Source organism: Cryptomeria japonica, chromosome 5 (genome assembly GCF_030272615.1).
Source record: "Cryptomeria japonica chromosome 5, Sugi_1.0, whole genome shotgun sequence".
Lineage (NCBI taxonomy): Eukaryota > Viridiplantae > Streptophyta > Pinopsida > Cupressales > Cupressaceae > Cryptomeria > Cryptomeria japonica.
Window position 1 is genome coordinate 335,723,569 of NC_081409.1, and position 13,886 is coordinate 335,737,454.

General features: G+C 40.1%; 1 protein-coding gene across 1 annotated transcript in view; it reads right to left on the reverse strand.

Annotated features, from left to right (window-relative positions):
• Positions 1 to 8,390, reverse strand: part of LOC131051242 (ATP synthase subunit delta', mitochondrial) — a 36,421-nt gene extending 28,031 nt beyond the window's left edge. Inside the window, exon 1 of the mRNA XM_057985662.1 lies at positions 7,940 to 8,390. Coding sequence (XP_057841645.1) covers positions 7,940 to 8,212 — 273 coding nt within the window. The 5' untranslated portion in view covers positions 8,213 to 8,390. The remainder of the gene's footprint in view (positions 1 to 7,939) is intronic.
• Positions 8,391 to 13,886: the final 5,496 nt, after the last annotated feature.

Below are 13,886 nucleotides of genomic sequence, written 5' to 3' on the forward strand. Positions count from 1 at the left end.
AATTATCCACTTGCCTACACACTTGTCAAGTGTATTCATAGGTGTCACATATTTGTAGGGGTAGTTAATCATATTTTAATTAACTCTTTGATAATATCAATTAGGCTTTTTGTGTGCTAATGATTTCTGGTTTGGTCTTTAATAGTTGATCTCGGTAAACACCAACACATCGAATACCAACTTTACTTTCCCTTGATCAATAATCATATGTAAATTGTTATTGCCAAGAAACACCTCACCACAATTATATGCTCTATCTAAAAGAAACACTCCATATTAGGAGTCGTAATGTGAAGCACTAAGTCAATCAGCCATATCAGCAAAAATAAACAATATATCACTAGCATCATCATCAAAGGATTTATTAGTAGAAAAATCATCCAAAAAGGAAATCTTATTTCTACACTCCTTCAAATGATCTTGTTTCCCACAATTCCAGCATTTTAGTCTACTCTTGCCAAGGGTTCTAGATCTAACCCTAGATATTTTATCTTCCAATACCCCACTTTTCCTTACCACTATTTTCCTTGGGTATACCTATTGTGACGTATTCACACATCGCCCCATTGCAAATGGGGACCCTACTTTTTGCTTTCTAGGGTTAGTTTTCTTGGTCTTTTAGGTTCTTGGCTATTAGTCTTTGCATTGAAGGGTCACCAGAGGGCTCGTTAGGATGGGATGGTCAGCTTAGGCTCAAATTGGTCAGTAGATGGTCCAGGTCAGGGTCTCTGTTGAAAGCCTCCTCTTGGTTAGGCTTGGGTCTTGCTTTGAAGGTCGAGTCTTGATTGAGTTTGAGGAAGTCTTTGTATCATGCTAGGAGTCTTACCTTTTGAGACCTATGTCTTTGAGTTTAGGAAGTGAATGGAGGTATGTGAGCAAGTGTTCTCAAGGATTCTTCCCTTTGAGGGTTTGAGATTGGTCCAGTTGATGAATGATGTCCTTGTACTCTAGGCATTGATTGGTATAAAATTGACCTATTTATCCTTAGGAAACACCTAACGACCAAGCCTAGACTTGAAAACTTGAGAGTTGAATAGGAATTTGAGCCAGATTGTCAAATTCGCTCCTAACCCTTCCAAAGGGACAAGAGCGAAATCCTCCTTAGCTCCCTTCAACTCCTATTTTGGACAAAAATTCACTTTAAGGCATGAATTAAGGGGAAATTAGCTTGAATCCACCCTTAGGGACATCTTGGACAAACTTAGACATGGAGATTTGGAGAAAAGGTCATGAATTTGAGCATTATTGCAAAATTCGCTCCTGACCCTTCCAAAGGGTCCAAAGCAAATTTCCTTTGATCTCCTTGTTTAGGTCAAAATTTTTGGCGTGATTGAGGCAAGGTTAATTCATGCATACCTTTGGAGTGAGTTGCAACCAAGTAAGATGAAGCTCTATGAAGAATTTGAGCCTAAAACATGAATTTCACTCCTGACCCTTACAAAGGGTCCAGAGCGAAATTCCTAGAGAGGTCCTGTCCTTCCAAGGGTACATAAGAGAACTTGTCAATAGTTGCCTTTTGATCCAAAATTTGAGCAAAGTAAAGCCTCAGGATGCCTTCCTAGCATGGACCAAGGTTAAAACATAAGTAAGATGAAGGATAAATTGAGTGGAAACATGAATTTCACTCCTGACCCTTCCAAATGGTCCAGAGCGAAATTCCTTATATCTCCCTTCTTGGTCCTAATTTGCATCACAAACCTTACTCCCATGGCATCTTTGAAGAGGATAAATACACTTGGAACATGAAGAAATGGAGAATTTGGGCAAAAACACCAAATTCGCTCCTGACCCTTCCAAAGGGTCTAGAGCGAAATTTATCCAAGATCCTAACCCTTCCAAAGGGTCCAAAGCGAAATTCTCTAAAGGACCTAATTCTTCACCAAAGTAGTTAAATGGTTGTCATTCTGAGCAAAAGTAAAGGCAAATTTGCAAGATCATGGAGAGAAAAGGATCAAAGATCAAGTTTAAGACAAAGTTAAGTGAAAAAGGATGAGAATTGAGCCAAAAGGAGCGAGCAATTTCGCTCCTAACCCTTCCAAAGGGTCTAGAGCGAATTTCTTCAAAAAGCATTATACCTTGCTCAAACCCTTGAACTAATCCATTCCCAAGCAATTTTGAAGGCAAAACACTTGTTTTTTATGAGGAAAGGTTGAAAATGAAGTCAATGATGGAAAATTGAGCCTAAAATGTCAATTTCGCTCCTGACCCTTCGAAAGGGTCCAGAGCGAAATCCTTAGAAAGACTTATTTCCTCACCAAGAGCATTGAGTGGACATCACTTTGAGAGCGAGTTGGCTTGATCTTGATAAGATAAGGGTGGAAGGACAAGTCCTAGGCAAGTTGAGTGTGGATAGAGTCTAGAAATGCAAATTTCGCTCCTGACCCTTCCAAAGGGTCTAGAGCGAAATTCCTAGAAAGACTCTCTATTTTGCCTAATGCACTAAAAAATGCCTTGTTTTAAGCTAAATTGATGGCAAGTTGACTTGATCATGGTAAGAGGAGGTTTGATAAGACAAGTTTAAGGTGATTTAAGAGAAAAAGAAGTGTGAAATGAGCCTAAGGAATAATTTCGCTCCTGACCCTTCCAAAGGGTCCAGAGCGAAATTTCTTAAACCTCTATTCATTCCTTGATTGAAGACCAAGATCTTTGTTCATATGACGTGGTTGAGAGAGGGTTGATATATACTTGCCTTGAAAGTAATTTGGAGCAAAGGAAATGATAGAATTGAGACTAAATCATAAAGTTCGCTCCTAACCCTTCCAAAGGGTCCAGAGCGAAATCCTTAGGACTCCTTATTTCACCTTGTTTCGAGCTAGGATGGAAGCTAGTTGCATAATCATGATGGAAGGAGGTTTGAAAGGTTAAGTTCAAGGCAAAGAGATGATGAAAATGTGAGGGATTTGAGCATAATTGTCAATTTCGCTCCTGACCCTTCCAAAGGGTCCAGAGCGAATTTTATTATAGGGCCTATCCCTAGAGAGGATCCAGAGCGAATTTCATTATAGGGCCTGTCCCCAGAGAGGATCCAGAGCGAATTTCATTATAGGGCATGTCCCTAGAGAGGATCTAGAGCAAATTTTATTATAGGACCTGTCCTTGGAGAGGATCCAGAGCGAATTTCAGTATAGGGCCTGTCCGTTTAGAGGGTCTAAAGCGAAATTAATCCTAATACCTTCTTGTTGATGATTTAAGGTAAGAAATGCTATGTTACAATGAATATATTATGTAAAATTAATCATCTTTTGTTTGTTTTGCAGATCAAGAAAATCAAGGTGGAGGAAGATCAGGCCAGGACAGGGGCGACCTCTTCAAGTTTCATCATCATCAAGGACACTTCAAATGCATGGAGGAGGACTCAAGGTGCTTCCAAGTTGGAGGACTTCAAGTGTTCAAGGAGTTGCAAACAGTAAAGTTAACCATCCTCAAAGACCTCATTCTACCACATGGAGAAACCACAAGATATCAGAAGAAAGATCTTATAAACATTTCAAGGCGAAGTGAGCTACCAGAGGAGAAGTGACTTGACCGTAAAGAGGCCTCATCAAACGCAGGTGAGCCAAGGAGAGGTACATCATTCAAATACAAACAACATCAACAAGACTATTGGTTTGGTAGATTTCACATATTGCTTTTCCAAAAGTAAATGTGCTAGTTTCCTTAGAAACATTCCAAAGAACAAAATCGAAAAGACATAATCCAATGGTTCCACAAGCTTTCTTGTCAAGCTCTCTCCAATCTTCCAATACACCTGCAAGCTTTTCTTTCAATGTCACAGATATGCATTAGTCTCTTCTCTTAAAGGTCCTCTATCTTCAACTTCCAAAGTTCAAAATTAGACCCATTCAATTTATCAATCTCCAATTGGGATGTGAACTTAATAATACAGATCTGATTTGCACTAAATCACCAAATGCTCCTACTAAAACCACAAAAAAAACCACAACATCCAAAGAAAGCCATCCCTATCTTCCAATCAAGCTAGTGTAGCTCTAATACCATATGGTAAGAAACCAAGTAAATAGCACATTAACCATAAGGATCAAATCTGATTAACATATAGTTATAAATCATGAAATGGAAATAATATGAGCAGCAATGAAATAATGTGACACAACAATAACACCAAATATACGTGGGGAACCTTTTTGAGAAGAAAAAACCACCAAAGAGAGCACAAGTCTGTATTAGTCTGAAAGAATAGAGTACAGAAATTCACCAAATTTCTTCTTTCAATTTGACAGCATTCTAAAAGTGTCACCTTGTTTCAACCTACAAATTCAACGTAATTCCTCTATCCCATGCCTCCAATATATTAGGAAATCAGAAACTAGAAGCCATAAATGGTTTCCCAAAATAAGAGGCAATAACTATGGGCTGAAACTGGACACCCAACTCCTCATGCAAAAATCCAACACCCCACAAGTAAATAGCATCCTTGAATACAACAAGAAACCTCCAAGCAAGCATCTTTGACCTCTACTATGCAAAATTGACAAATATAACTTCCAAGTGTTCCATAGGGGGCACTAATTACACCTGCATACAAATTTAATGATGGAAGATGCTTTGTAACTCCCAATTTAACCCTTTCAAAGGAACCCTCTTATTCAATGTCTTCACACAACAATATTTCCAAGTAACCAGAAAATAAAATATATGATTAGATATGACCCCAACCTCACAAGCATCATATTTTGGTCATCCCATGATTCTTGGAGCCACATATATTTCTTACCATCTACAAACAATTAAGTTACAATAGATCCTGGGTTTTGTAATGAAAATAGCACATCCAATCCTAACAAACAGATCATCCCATAACAGACCATTGGCATCAAACCAAACCCTATTGTGAACATGTATTTAATGAGAGGCCTAGGTGAAATTGAACAAAAAATTGATTGTTTAATGTGAATGGGATACCATTCAATGTTGCATGATGCCCTTATTATGAAATGGTTTTGTGCTATAAATAGTCAAGTGAAAGGATGTAAAACTCTTGGGTTTAAAAAATCTCCACATGGTCTTTATTGACATGAAGAAAACACTTGTCAAGCAAAGAACGACCATAATAATACCATATATGCTGCAGATTGGTGGAGCATTGTGATGGAAAGTTGGAATGATAGTAGAAACCACTCAATTCCGAATACCAATGTCACTTCCACTGTAGGCCCTTATTTTTTAGGTCAATGATCGTTCATATAAAGAGAACAATGCACACTTCCTCAGGGACCAACTATGCAATACCATGGAAGAGATAAGGGCATTACATGCAATTCAAGTTATTAAAAATGGTAGATAAACAGCAATGTAATTGATTTTTCAAAAAAAGTTGTTTAATGTCTTTCCAAATGCATAATTATTATCTTAATTTGAATTCAAGCAAACACTGCAGTCACTTTGATCAAACTACTATTATTTTCAAAATCAGTCACAAAAGTTCCAATTTGCACTGTTTTGTAACTTTTGTTTCATTGTCAGCAAAACAGAAATTCTTGAACTGAAATCTCAATGTGTAACGTCCCCTACTGGGACTTAACTCAATTTGCCCTAGAATTCCTAAATGAGGTATGGTTGATGTTGGGAGATGTAAATTGTCAACTCAATACCTTGAATTGGAGCCTGCACCCATGTTAGTTATCAAAGTTAAATAAACATATAAACCAATTTTTCTAATCTCCATTATAATATTCAGAATGTACATATGGGATTCCTTTAAGGTTCTACCCAAACAACCCATCATCATTATGGAGCACCAGTTTGGAGATCATACAAGGTGCCTCGAACCATTCCATCCAGCCCAGGAGCATGGACTGACAACCGTCATTCGGCCTCCCAGCCCATTTGGGGTGTCTCTACCAGAATGGCTTCCTAGCTAGTTGCCTTCCTCGTATGCATTATCTCCCCTCCATAACAGAATGACAAATTGGATACAAGCTTTTTAGAAATTGACATATGTATTTTATTATGCAGAGCCTACATAGTAACGAGGATAACAATATATTTAAGTACATATATAACAGTAGTCATTTGTTATCTAAATAATATTCTTATTTCATATCAAATAGAAGACAGTAAAAGTTCAGCCTATTCAAAATGTTGTGCATTATAAATCATACCAAAATCTGCATTATATATACTGCTGTCTTAATTAATGATGAAGAGACTAAAATTCCTTGCTTTTCAAATGCTTCTCTTTTCTTATCCGATGATGATCCCTTTTGGATGCCCCTTACTGAGTACCGATCTGCATTATATATCTATCCATTGGTAATGAAGAGCCACGTCTTTCCTATAGCCTTGTCTGCCTTCTAAATAGGTGTTTCTTTTAACTGTGACCATTGCCCATTGTTGACTAAACTACTCTGAGTTGAGTTAAATAAAATCTTTCCCCAACACCCATGCCTCTTAACTAATGACCTGTGGCTGCCTTGGCATAATCGTACTCCTTTATTAATAAAAACATACCCTTGTATCTTATCGTTTAAGTATATGCATCAGTGCAAACTGGGATAGCATGGCTGCATCTTGCCGAATACATTAATTTCTGGGATCTAAAAACTCAGAAAATCGTGAAGTCTCATAAATGAGACGATTTTCTGATCCATGGTGTCTCTATTTGTTTATTTCTGCTAGAAGGTGGGTAAGAAGTTGTTGATAGGCTGGGACATGAAAGAATGAAATTTGAGTAACTGTTTGACATTTTCTCGACAATGTCTTCCTTGGGCTTGGACAACCATTGCTGTCAGAGTTGTTCACACTATAAATTTTCCTTAAGCAAGCACAATGTTGACATTTTCCACATGAAATTGATTATTGTCTTGCTTGGACTCAAACAACCAATGTTGTCACAGGTTTACTTCAAGATCACACCATAAATTTTCACAGAGCAATGACATTAACTGATTTTTGTGATTCCAGAAAAATTATAACGACTTATGTGTAATAAAATACTGAAAATTACAAAAATCGATCTCCTTAAAGTTTGCAAATACTTGACCCAGACAAATGGTTATTATCTTGCTTGGACTTTAAACAATTGTAAATCATGGTGTCCACACTATACACTTAACTAAAGCAGCAGCAATGCCTGTACTCTTTTGGGTTTTCCTTTGAAAACATTATCACCAATATGTGAATACACCGCAGGCTACGAGATCCAATCAGAAGTAAATGTTTAACATTTTCTCTAACAAAAGGTTTAACTGGATTCAAACAATGTGCAAGGGCACATGGAGTAACCATATGTCTACGGACTGTTTGGTGTTAGGTACTGAATTAGAGTTCTGTAGTGTACACTGTTGTATTGGTTAAGTTGGTCCTTGAGATGAGGCCCCTCATTTGTGGCCTCGCCAGCTGGAACTAGTTAATCCCCAAATCTGCTGTTTAATCCCAAAATTTATTGATTTAAAAATTAAAATTAAAAAATTGCGAATTACACAAGTCACTGTTAAAAGGATAAAAAAAATGTCAGACTCCCACAATTAATCAGAAACCATTTAGAAACGCTTCTAATTCTGCATTTCTTTTCTTTCTCCATGCAAAAGGAAATCAAATCAATCTAATTTCGTCCACAAAGGTTAAATTCTAGAATTTTCAAGTCCCCGATCAAAATATTCAAAAAGGGCAAGGGTTTCTCTAAAACGTTTTATCCCAGCATGATATGAATATCCCTTGGCTCTGAGCCTTATAAGGCCGATCATCCGTGCACCCAATACCAGCAGGATGTTTAAAATGTTCAATAAAAAATAAACAATTATCCAACCGGTGTCAAAACTCGATCGACGGACCAATGGCATCAAAATAAATATACTAATAATAAAATGAAAAAAAAAAAATACAATAATGACGTAATACACAACATGAACAGGTTACAAGCAATAGCGAGGAAAAATATGAAAATGTTGTAAACCCAAAGAAAACTGAAAAAACTGACCTCTTTGGCGGACAACTCCGTTTGATAGGGCAAGACGAAGTTAAGAGTGACCTTAGTGGGAATCGATGTGGGGACATCGGGGCGGGCGGCCATGAATGAGAGCGGGGTCTTCGGAGGTTCAACAAAGGGCGCCACTTTCTTCCATGCCGCGATAAATTCTTCGTGTGCCGCAGGCGAAGCATTGGTTGGCGCATCTGCGAATGATCTTCTCCATATTCCTCCTCCTGCACTTCCTGATCTTAACAGGGATCTCAGTGCCTGACGGCCCAGCATTTTGTTCGAACCTTCTTTCTAAAAAAACCCTATGACTGTAAGAGCGGATTTGGGATGATATCTTCAGAGAATCGAAACCCAGACCACCTATTGTGTCGTTTGCTCCTTTGAGAGTCCTGGGGATTGGAGGTTAAATTTTTTATATGTATTTTGTTCCTTCGCATGATTGTATTCGTTATGAGGTAAAAACTCTTCACGTTGATACAAATTCTCTCTCTAGTGATGTGGCACAATCTAAACAGCGTCATAAACATTTTCTCTCTAAAATAGCTCTTTAGATAAATTTTAAAATAAATAAACCAGTACGCATGTCATAAATATATTAAGTATCAAACAAGTTTATAGATCTTTAGTCTAGTGGTAAAGTTGAATGGTTGTGAATAAATTTGTGAGGAATAAATTTTGGTGAGTGCAAGGTCCCAATACTATGATCAATAAAATCTGACATGTCAAATCTATGTAAGAATGAGAGATTACCTAACATATGTGTTGTCATTGTGTACCTTAGAAGTAGGCAAGTTACTCTCAGTCACGTGATAATAGGTATTGAAGCAAGGGAGTTGTTAGTTCCTAAAATTGCCAACACGCAATCTTATAACATTTATCCTTCAATACTAAGGGTTGAACGGAGGTTGCGTATTTCGTATTGCTTTCTTCAGACCGCATTTACTGCGGGATTTTTGCGTTTATTATGGCTTCGGCCAACTTTAGCCCAGCAGTTGATGCTAGTGCTAGAGTTGTTGCAACAAAACCCCATGGCGCCTTAGAACAAGCGCCCTCGCAAATTTGTTTTGAAAGTGTTTCATGATGTATGTCCTCGCCTGATGTTGTACTTCTTGTTCAGGATTTTGATAATGCATGCTTCATGATTGGGCCACCAAAGCCTGGTCTCCTCATGGAGTCCGGCTTTATGGTGTCCAAAGTCTCACGAAGGGATTTTTTTGTTTCACTTTTCAAACCCTTCCCATGTTGAGGCTATCCTCTCCCATGGGCCTTGGACCATTCGGTCTTCCCTCCTGGTTTTTTAGCGCTGGTCTTGCGACTTTTCTGTTTTAGATGACAAGAAATTGCAAGTACCAATCTTGGTTGAGTTCCCTGGTCTTCCTTTGCCTTGTTGGCCTTTCATGCAAACCATTGCCCAGTCTGTTGGCAAAGTGGTTTGCCTTGAGCCAGACCATTTTTTTAATGCTCGCCCTCAAAAGAGGGTTTGTGTTGAGGTCGACCTTTCTCGTGACCTAAAATAAACTGTTGATATCCAAGTGGGAGGCAATACCTTCACCCAGAAGGTGCTTTATTTAAACCTACCCAGCAGTTGTTATCAGTGTCAGTCGGTGGAACACAAGATCAGGGATTGTCCATTGGCTACTCCAAAAATAAAAACCCCTGTTAAGGAGTCTAGCTCTTGACCTGTGGAGGGAGCTAAGAAGGATGAATGGACCACTATAGTTCGTAAAGGTAAAAACTTTGCGGCTTCAGCCCAAAAGACTCCCGTCGGTTCCAGTTCTCAGCCGACAACGGAACCTCCTATGTAGACACCATCTTCCCAAGCAGTTTCTACTTCGGTTTCAAACCCTGACCAGCAAGGGAAGGACTCTTCTGAGAGTATCGCTCGCCCACCTTGGGTGAGCACTCCTTAGGCTACATCTATGATTTCTGCTCCACACTCTCTACGTCGCTCTCGCAGCCCTTCTAGGCATGCTGAGATTGTAGATGGTGGTTCAGAAAAATGACAAGTTGTCTCCAGTGGGGACCCAGATTTTTTGCGCAATAGCTTCTCCTCACTTGGGGACGAGGAAGATGTGCAAGTTTTGTCATGAATTACATCTCATGGAATGTTCGAGGTCTCACAGACCTCACAGGAAAGTATTACGTTCGAGATGCTTGTCAACATGTTGTAAGCCTGGATGTTCTTTGCCTCCAAGAAGTCAAAATTGTTGGTTTCATGCTCAATATTGCATGTCATGTTATTTGGCCGGATAGCCTTGTTTTTGCCTCCCAGCATGAAGCTAGTCAAGGTGGAGTTGTTACACTCATTTCACCTCGTTGGCTCTCTGCAGTTATTTCTCATGGTTTCGATCCCATGCAGCACGCCATATGGGTTTTGTTGTCAATTGATAATCATTCTGTTGGGATCGTTAATGTTTATGCTCCCAATGATGTGGTTGATAGATCATATCTCTAGCGCTGGATTGCGGACAATCTGCCACCTGCAACTTGGGTCATGTGTGGGGACTTCAATATGGTTGAGGTGGCATCCGATAAGGATGGAATGTTGCCTTTCCGCTGGACAACTGGTGAGCGGGAAACCTGGTACTATATGCACAATAAATTGGGTCTTTTCGACCCCAACATCAACCGTCGCCGCCCTAGTGGGTCTGGCACACTTGGTCTAATTTCAGAGCTAGCTCTGACAGAATTCTTAAAAGGCTTGATCGTGCTATGATAATTGTGCAATCTTTTTTTTCCTTTTCTGAAGATCATGATCTGCCCATCACTCCTCTTGTTGATGTGGTGTTGTCTGGTCACTTCCCCATAAAGTTTAGCATTGAATGGCAGCCAGCTAGGTAGCGTCCTTCCAAAATGCAATTCTACCTCAACACGTCTCTCCTACATCATCAAACCATGATGGCCCACATTCAAAGGGTTTGGAATTTAGAGCCAAGGCCTCATCATCACACTGGTTGGATTACGTGGTGGCATGACGCCATCACCCGCTCTACGAGGTTTCTGCGCATTTATGGTAGATAGCTTGCCATGTACCGCAAGCGGTCGTATGATGTGACCACCAAAGCTCTATGTTCTGCCACAGAAGCTCTGGCCTTGAATCCTTTTGATTCTAACCTACAACTTCGTTTAGCCCAGCTCCACCATCAGAAACAAGTTGCAGATAGCCACTCTGCCAAAGGAGCTCAAATCAAAGCAAGGTTACACTGGCTCAAGGTGGGCGATAGGGCCTCTAAGGATTTTTTCCTGGCTTTGCATGCTCGTCATACCTCTGTAGGGATCAAGAAAATCAAAGAGGGGCAGGCTCTTCTCACTGAGCTGCCAGACATTCTACAAGCCTTTGTTCATCATTATGAGAAGGTGTTCACAACGCAGGGAGACTCTCCGGCCATAGCCCAAGCTTTGCAAGACTGCTTAGTTGTTGTTCCCAAATGGCTTTCCAAGTTTCAACAAGCCTTTTGTGATCTCTTACTGACCATTGATGATCTCAAGGAAGCTTCTTTTTCTATGGCAGATGATAAAGCCCCTGGTTGTGATGGTTTCCCCAATGAATTATACAAAGCTCTTTGGCCTTGTATTGGTCCTGACCTCCATAAGGTCTATCTAGAAGCTTTTCATTCCCAATCCCTCGAAAAATTGATTAACCGAGGCAACATCAAATTTATCCCTAAGGTTGGGGATCCAGAGGACATTTGCAATTGGAGGTCTATTACCTTGCTCAATGTCTCGTATAAGATCATTGCAAAAGCCTTGGCTCTCAAGATTCGTCATCTCCTGCCTCTTGTTGTTCGTCTGGAGAAGACTAGATTTATCAAGTACAGGTTTATTTTGGACAATATTATTATCATTTGGGAAGGGATGGACTGGGTCAGACTCTCTAAACAACGAGCAATCTTCCTTAAGATTGACTTCGCAAATGTGTATGATCGCATTGAGTGGCCTTTTATCTTGGCTATGACTTCGCAAATGTGTATGATCGCATTGAGTGGCCTTTTATCTTGGCTATGCTTAAAGCCCTTGGCTTTGGTTCCCAATTCATCTAGTATGTCCAGATGTTATTCGAAGATGCCTCAGCCTGTATCACCATTAATGGTCGGCAATCTGAGGCTTTTAGCCTTTCTTGATTCATTCGCCAAGGATGTCATGGCTCCTGCTTTATATGTTCTTGTGGCGGAAGGGTTTGGTTACTTACTTGCTAATGCTATCTCTGTTAGGCATGTTCGTGGTATCTCCCTGCCTGAGTCACCTTATCAACTTGTCAATGGCCACTTTGTGGATGATTCCTTTCTCACTCTCATTGAGGAAGAAGACAATGTGTAGGCCGCTCTTCATTGTTTGAACACCTTTTTGCTTGGCTTCTGGTTCGGTCATTCAATGACACAAGACGCAATGTCATAGGAAGTCTTTTTTGCCCACACCGCCTTGGATTCTCCAATATGACTGGAAATGGCTTCATCATGATGAAATTTTTCGCTTTTTGGGCATTCCTTTTGCTTTTCAAGCTTCGCCTGTGGATCTTTGGAATGCGGTTTTATCCAGGATTGAGAAAAAGTTAGCCTACTGGATCACCAAGCCTCTCTCTTTGGCTAGTAAATTTCAAATTTGCTCCAAGGTGTTGGCTGCCACCCATGTCTATTATTCCTCATGTTGGGCTCCTTCCAAGGCCTCTTACATGAAGTTGGAAAGAATTTTGCAGGCCTTTCTTTGGGCCTCTGGGTCTGACCATCAAGGATTCCATAGGGTTGCTTGGGAATACTGTTGTCTTCCCAAGGAATCCGGAGGGCTTGGCCTTATTTCTACCCCAAAACAAGGGCTTGCCTTATGTGCTAAATGGATTATCAGAGCCTTATTGGGCGACGAGGCCTGGAAAAATCTTCTTCAACATTGCATTTCTTCAGGCTTTCCTACCATTAGGCCAGCTTGGAAGGGGATTGGTTTTCAAACCCTACTCATTATGAAAGACCGTGTTCAGATCCAGGGTACTTTTGTGGTTAAAAGCATCTAGTGTGCTTGGCAAGCTATCAAGCCTTGGCTTCGATGGGTTGGTGATGGTTTTTGGGATGGGTTATCCATGAATCAACACAACCTATGGTGGTCACCTCTTTTTCAGGTGCAAGGGTTACCACTGGCCAAAATCCAGGGTGTTAGTGCTCTACGTTTTCACAAACGCAGCATTAGAACACTTAAGGATATGTTCTCTAGAGCTTCTATGAGCCTCTAGTCATGGGAGGACCTCCAGGTCCAGTTTCATCTGTCTTGGCCAGATCAATGGACTTATGACCTTCTGGTCTCGGCCTTACCCTCAAATTTGTTACATAATCTTGGCATTTGGTATGTCAAACCTTGGTTGAAAGATTGGAAATGGTATCCTTGGACTCCTTTCACCAACTGCAAACCCACAATGGGTTATCTCTGGTTGGTTCCTCATTTGCCTATGGTCCATATTCTCAATCAACGGTGGCACTTGCAGTCTTCTCAAACTTCCTGGAGATTCAGGTTTCTTATTTTCTGGTCCACCACCACTGAACCCAAGATTTCACACTTTGCTTGGTGTGTGCTTTTCCAAGGGTTGTCTTTGGGTTCCAGACTTAAGCATTTGGGGGTTCCCGATCCCCAATGCCCTTTTTGTGGTCACCCAGAAACTTTTATGCACATTTTTTGGTTACGTAGAAGAGCTCAACAGTATTGGAGCTAGATTTATGATTTCTTTCGGTCTTTTCAGCTTGAGACATTTTCCTTGCATATGGCTCTTCTGGGAGATTCACCTATAATCCCCTTTAAATTTTCCCAAGTATGGCATGCTTTTAGAATGGAGATCCTATTCACTCTTTGGAAGGATAGAAATGCAGCTATTTTTACTCACAACTTTTTGGATATTAATGTCTCGCTTTATGCTAAAGCTTGCATTTGTAATAATGTATTAATGCAGATTCAGGTACAAGCTAACAAG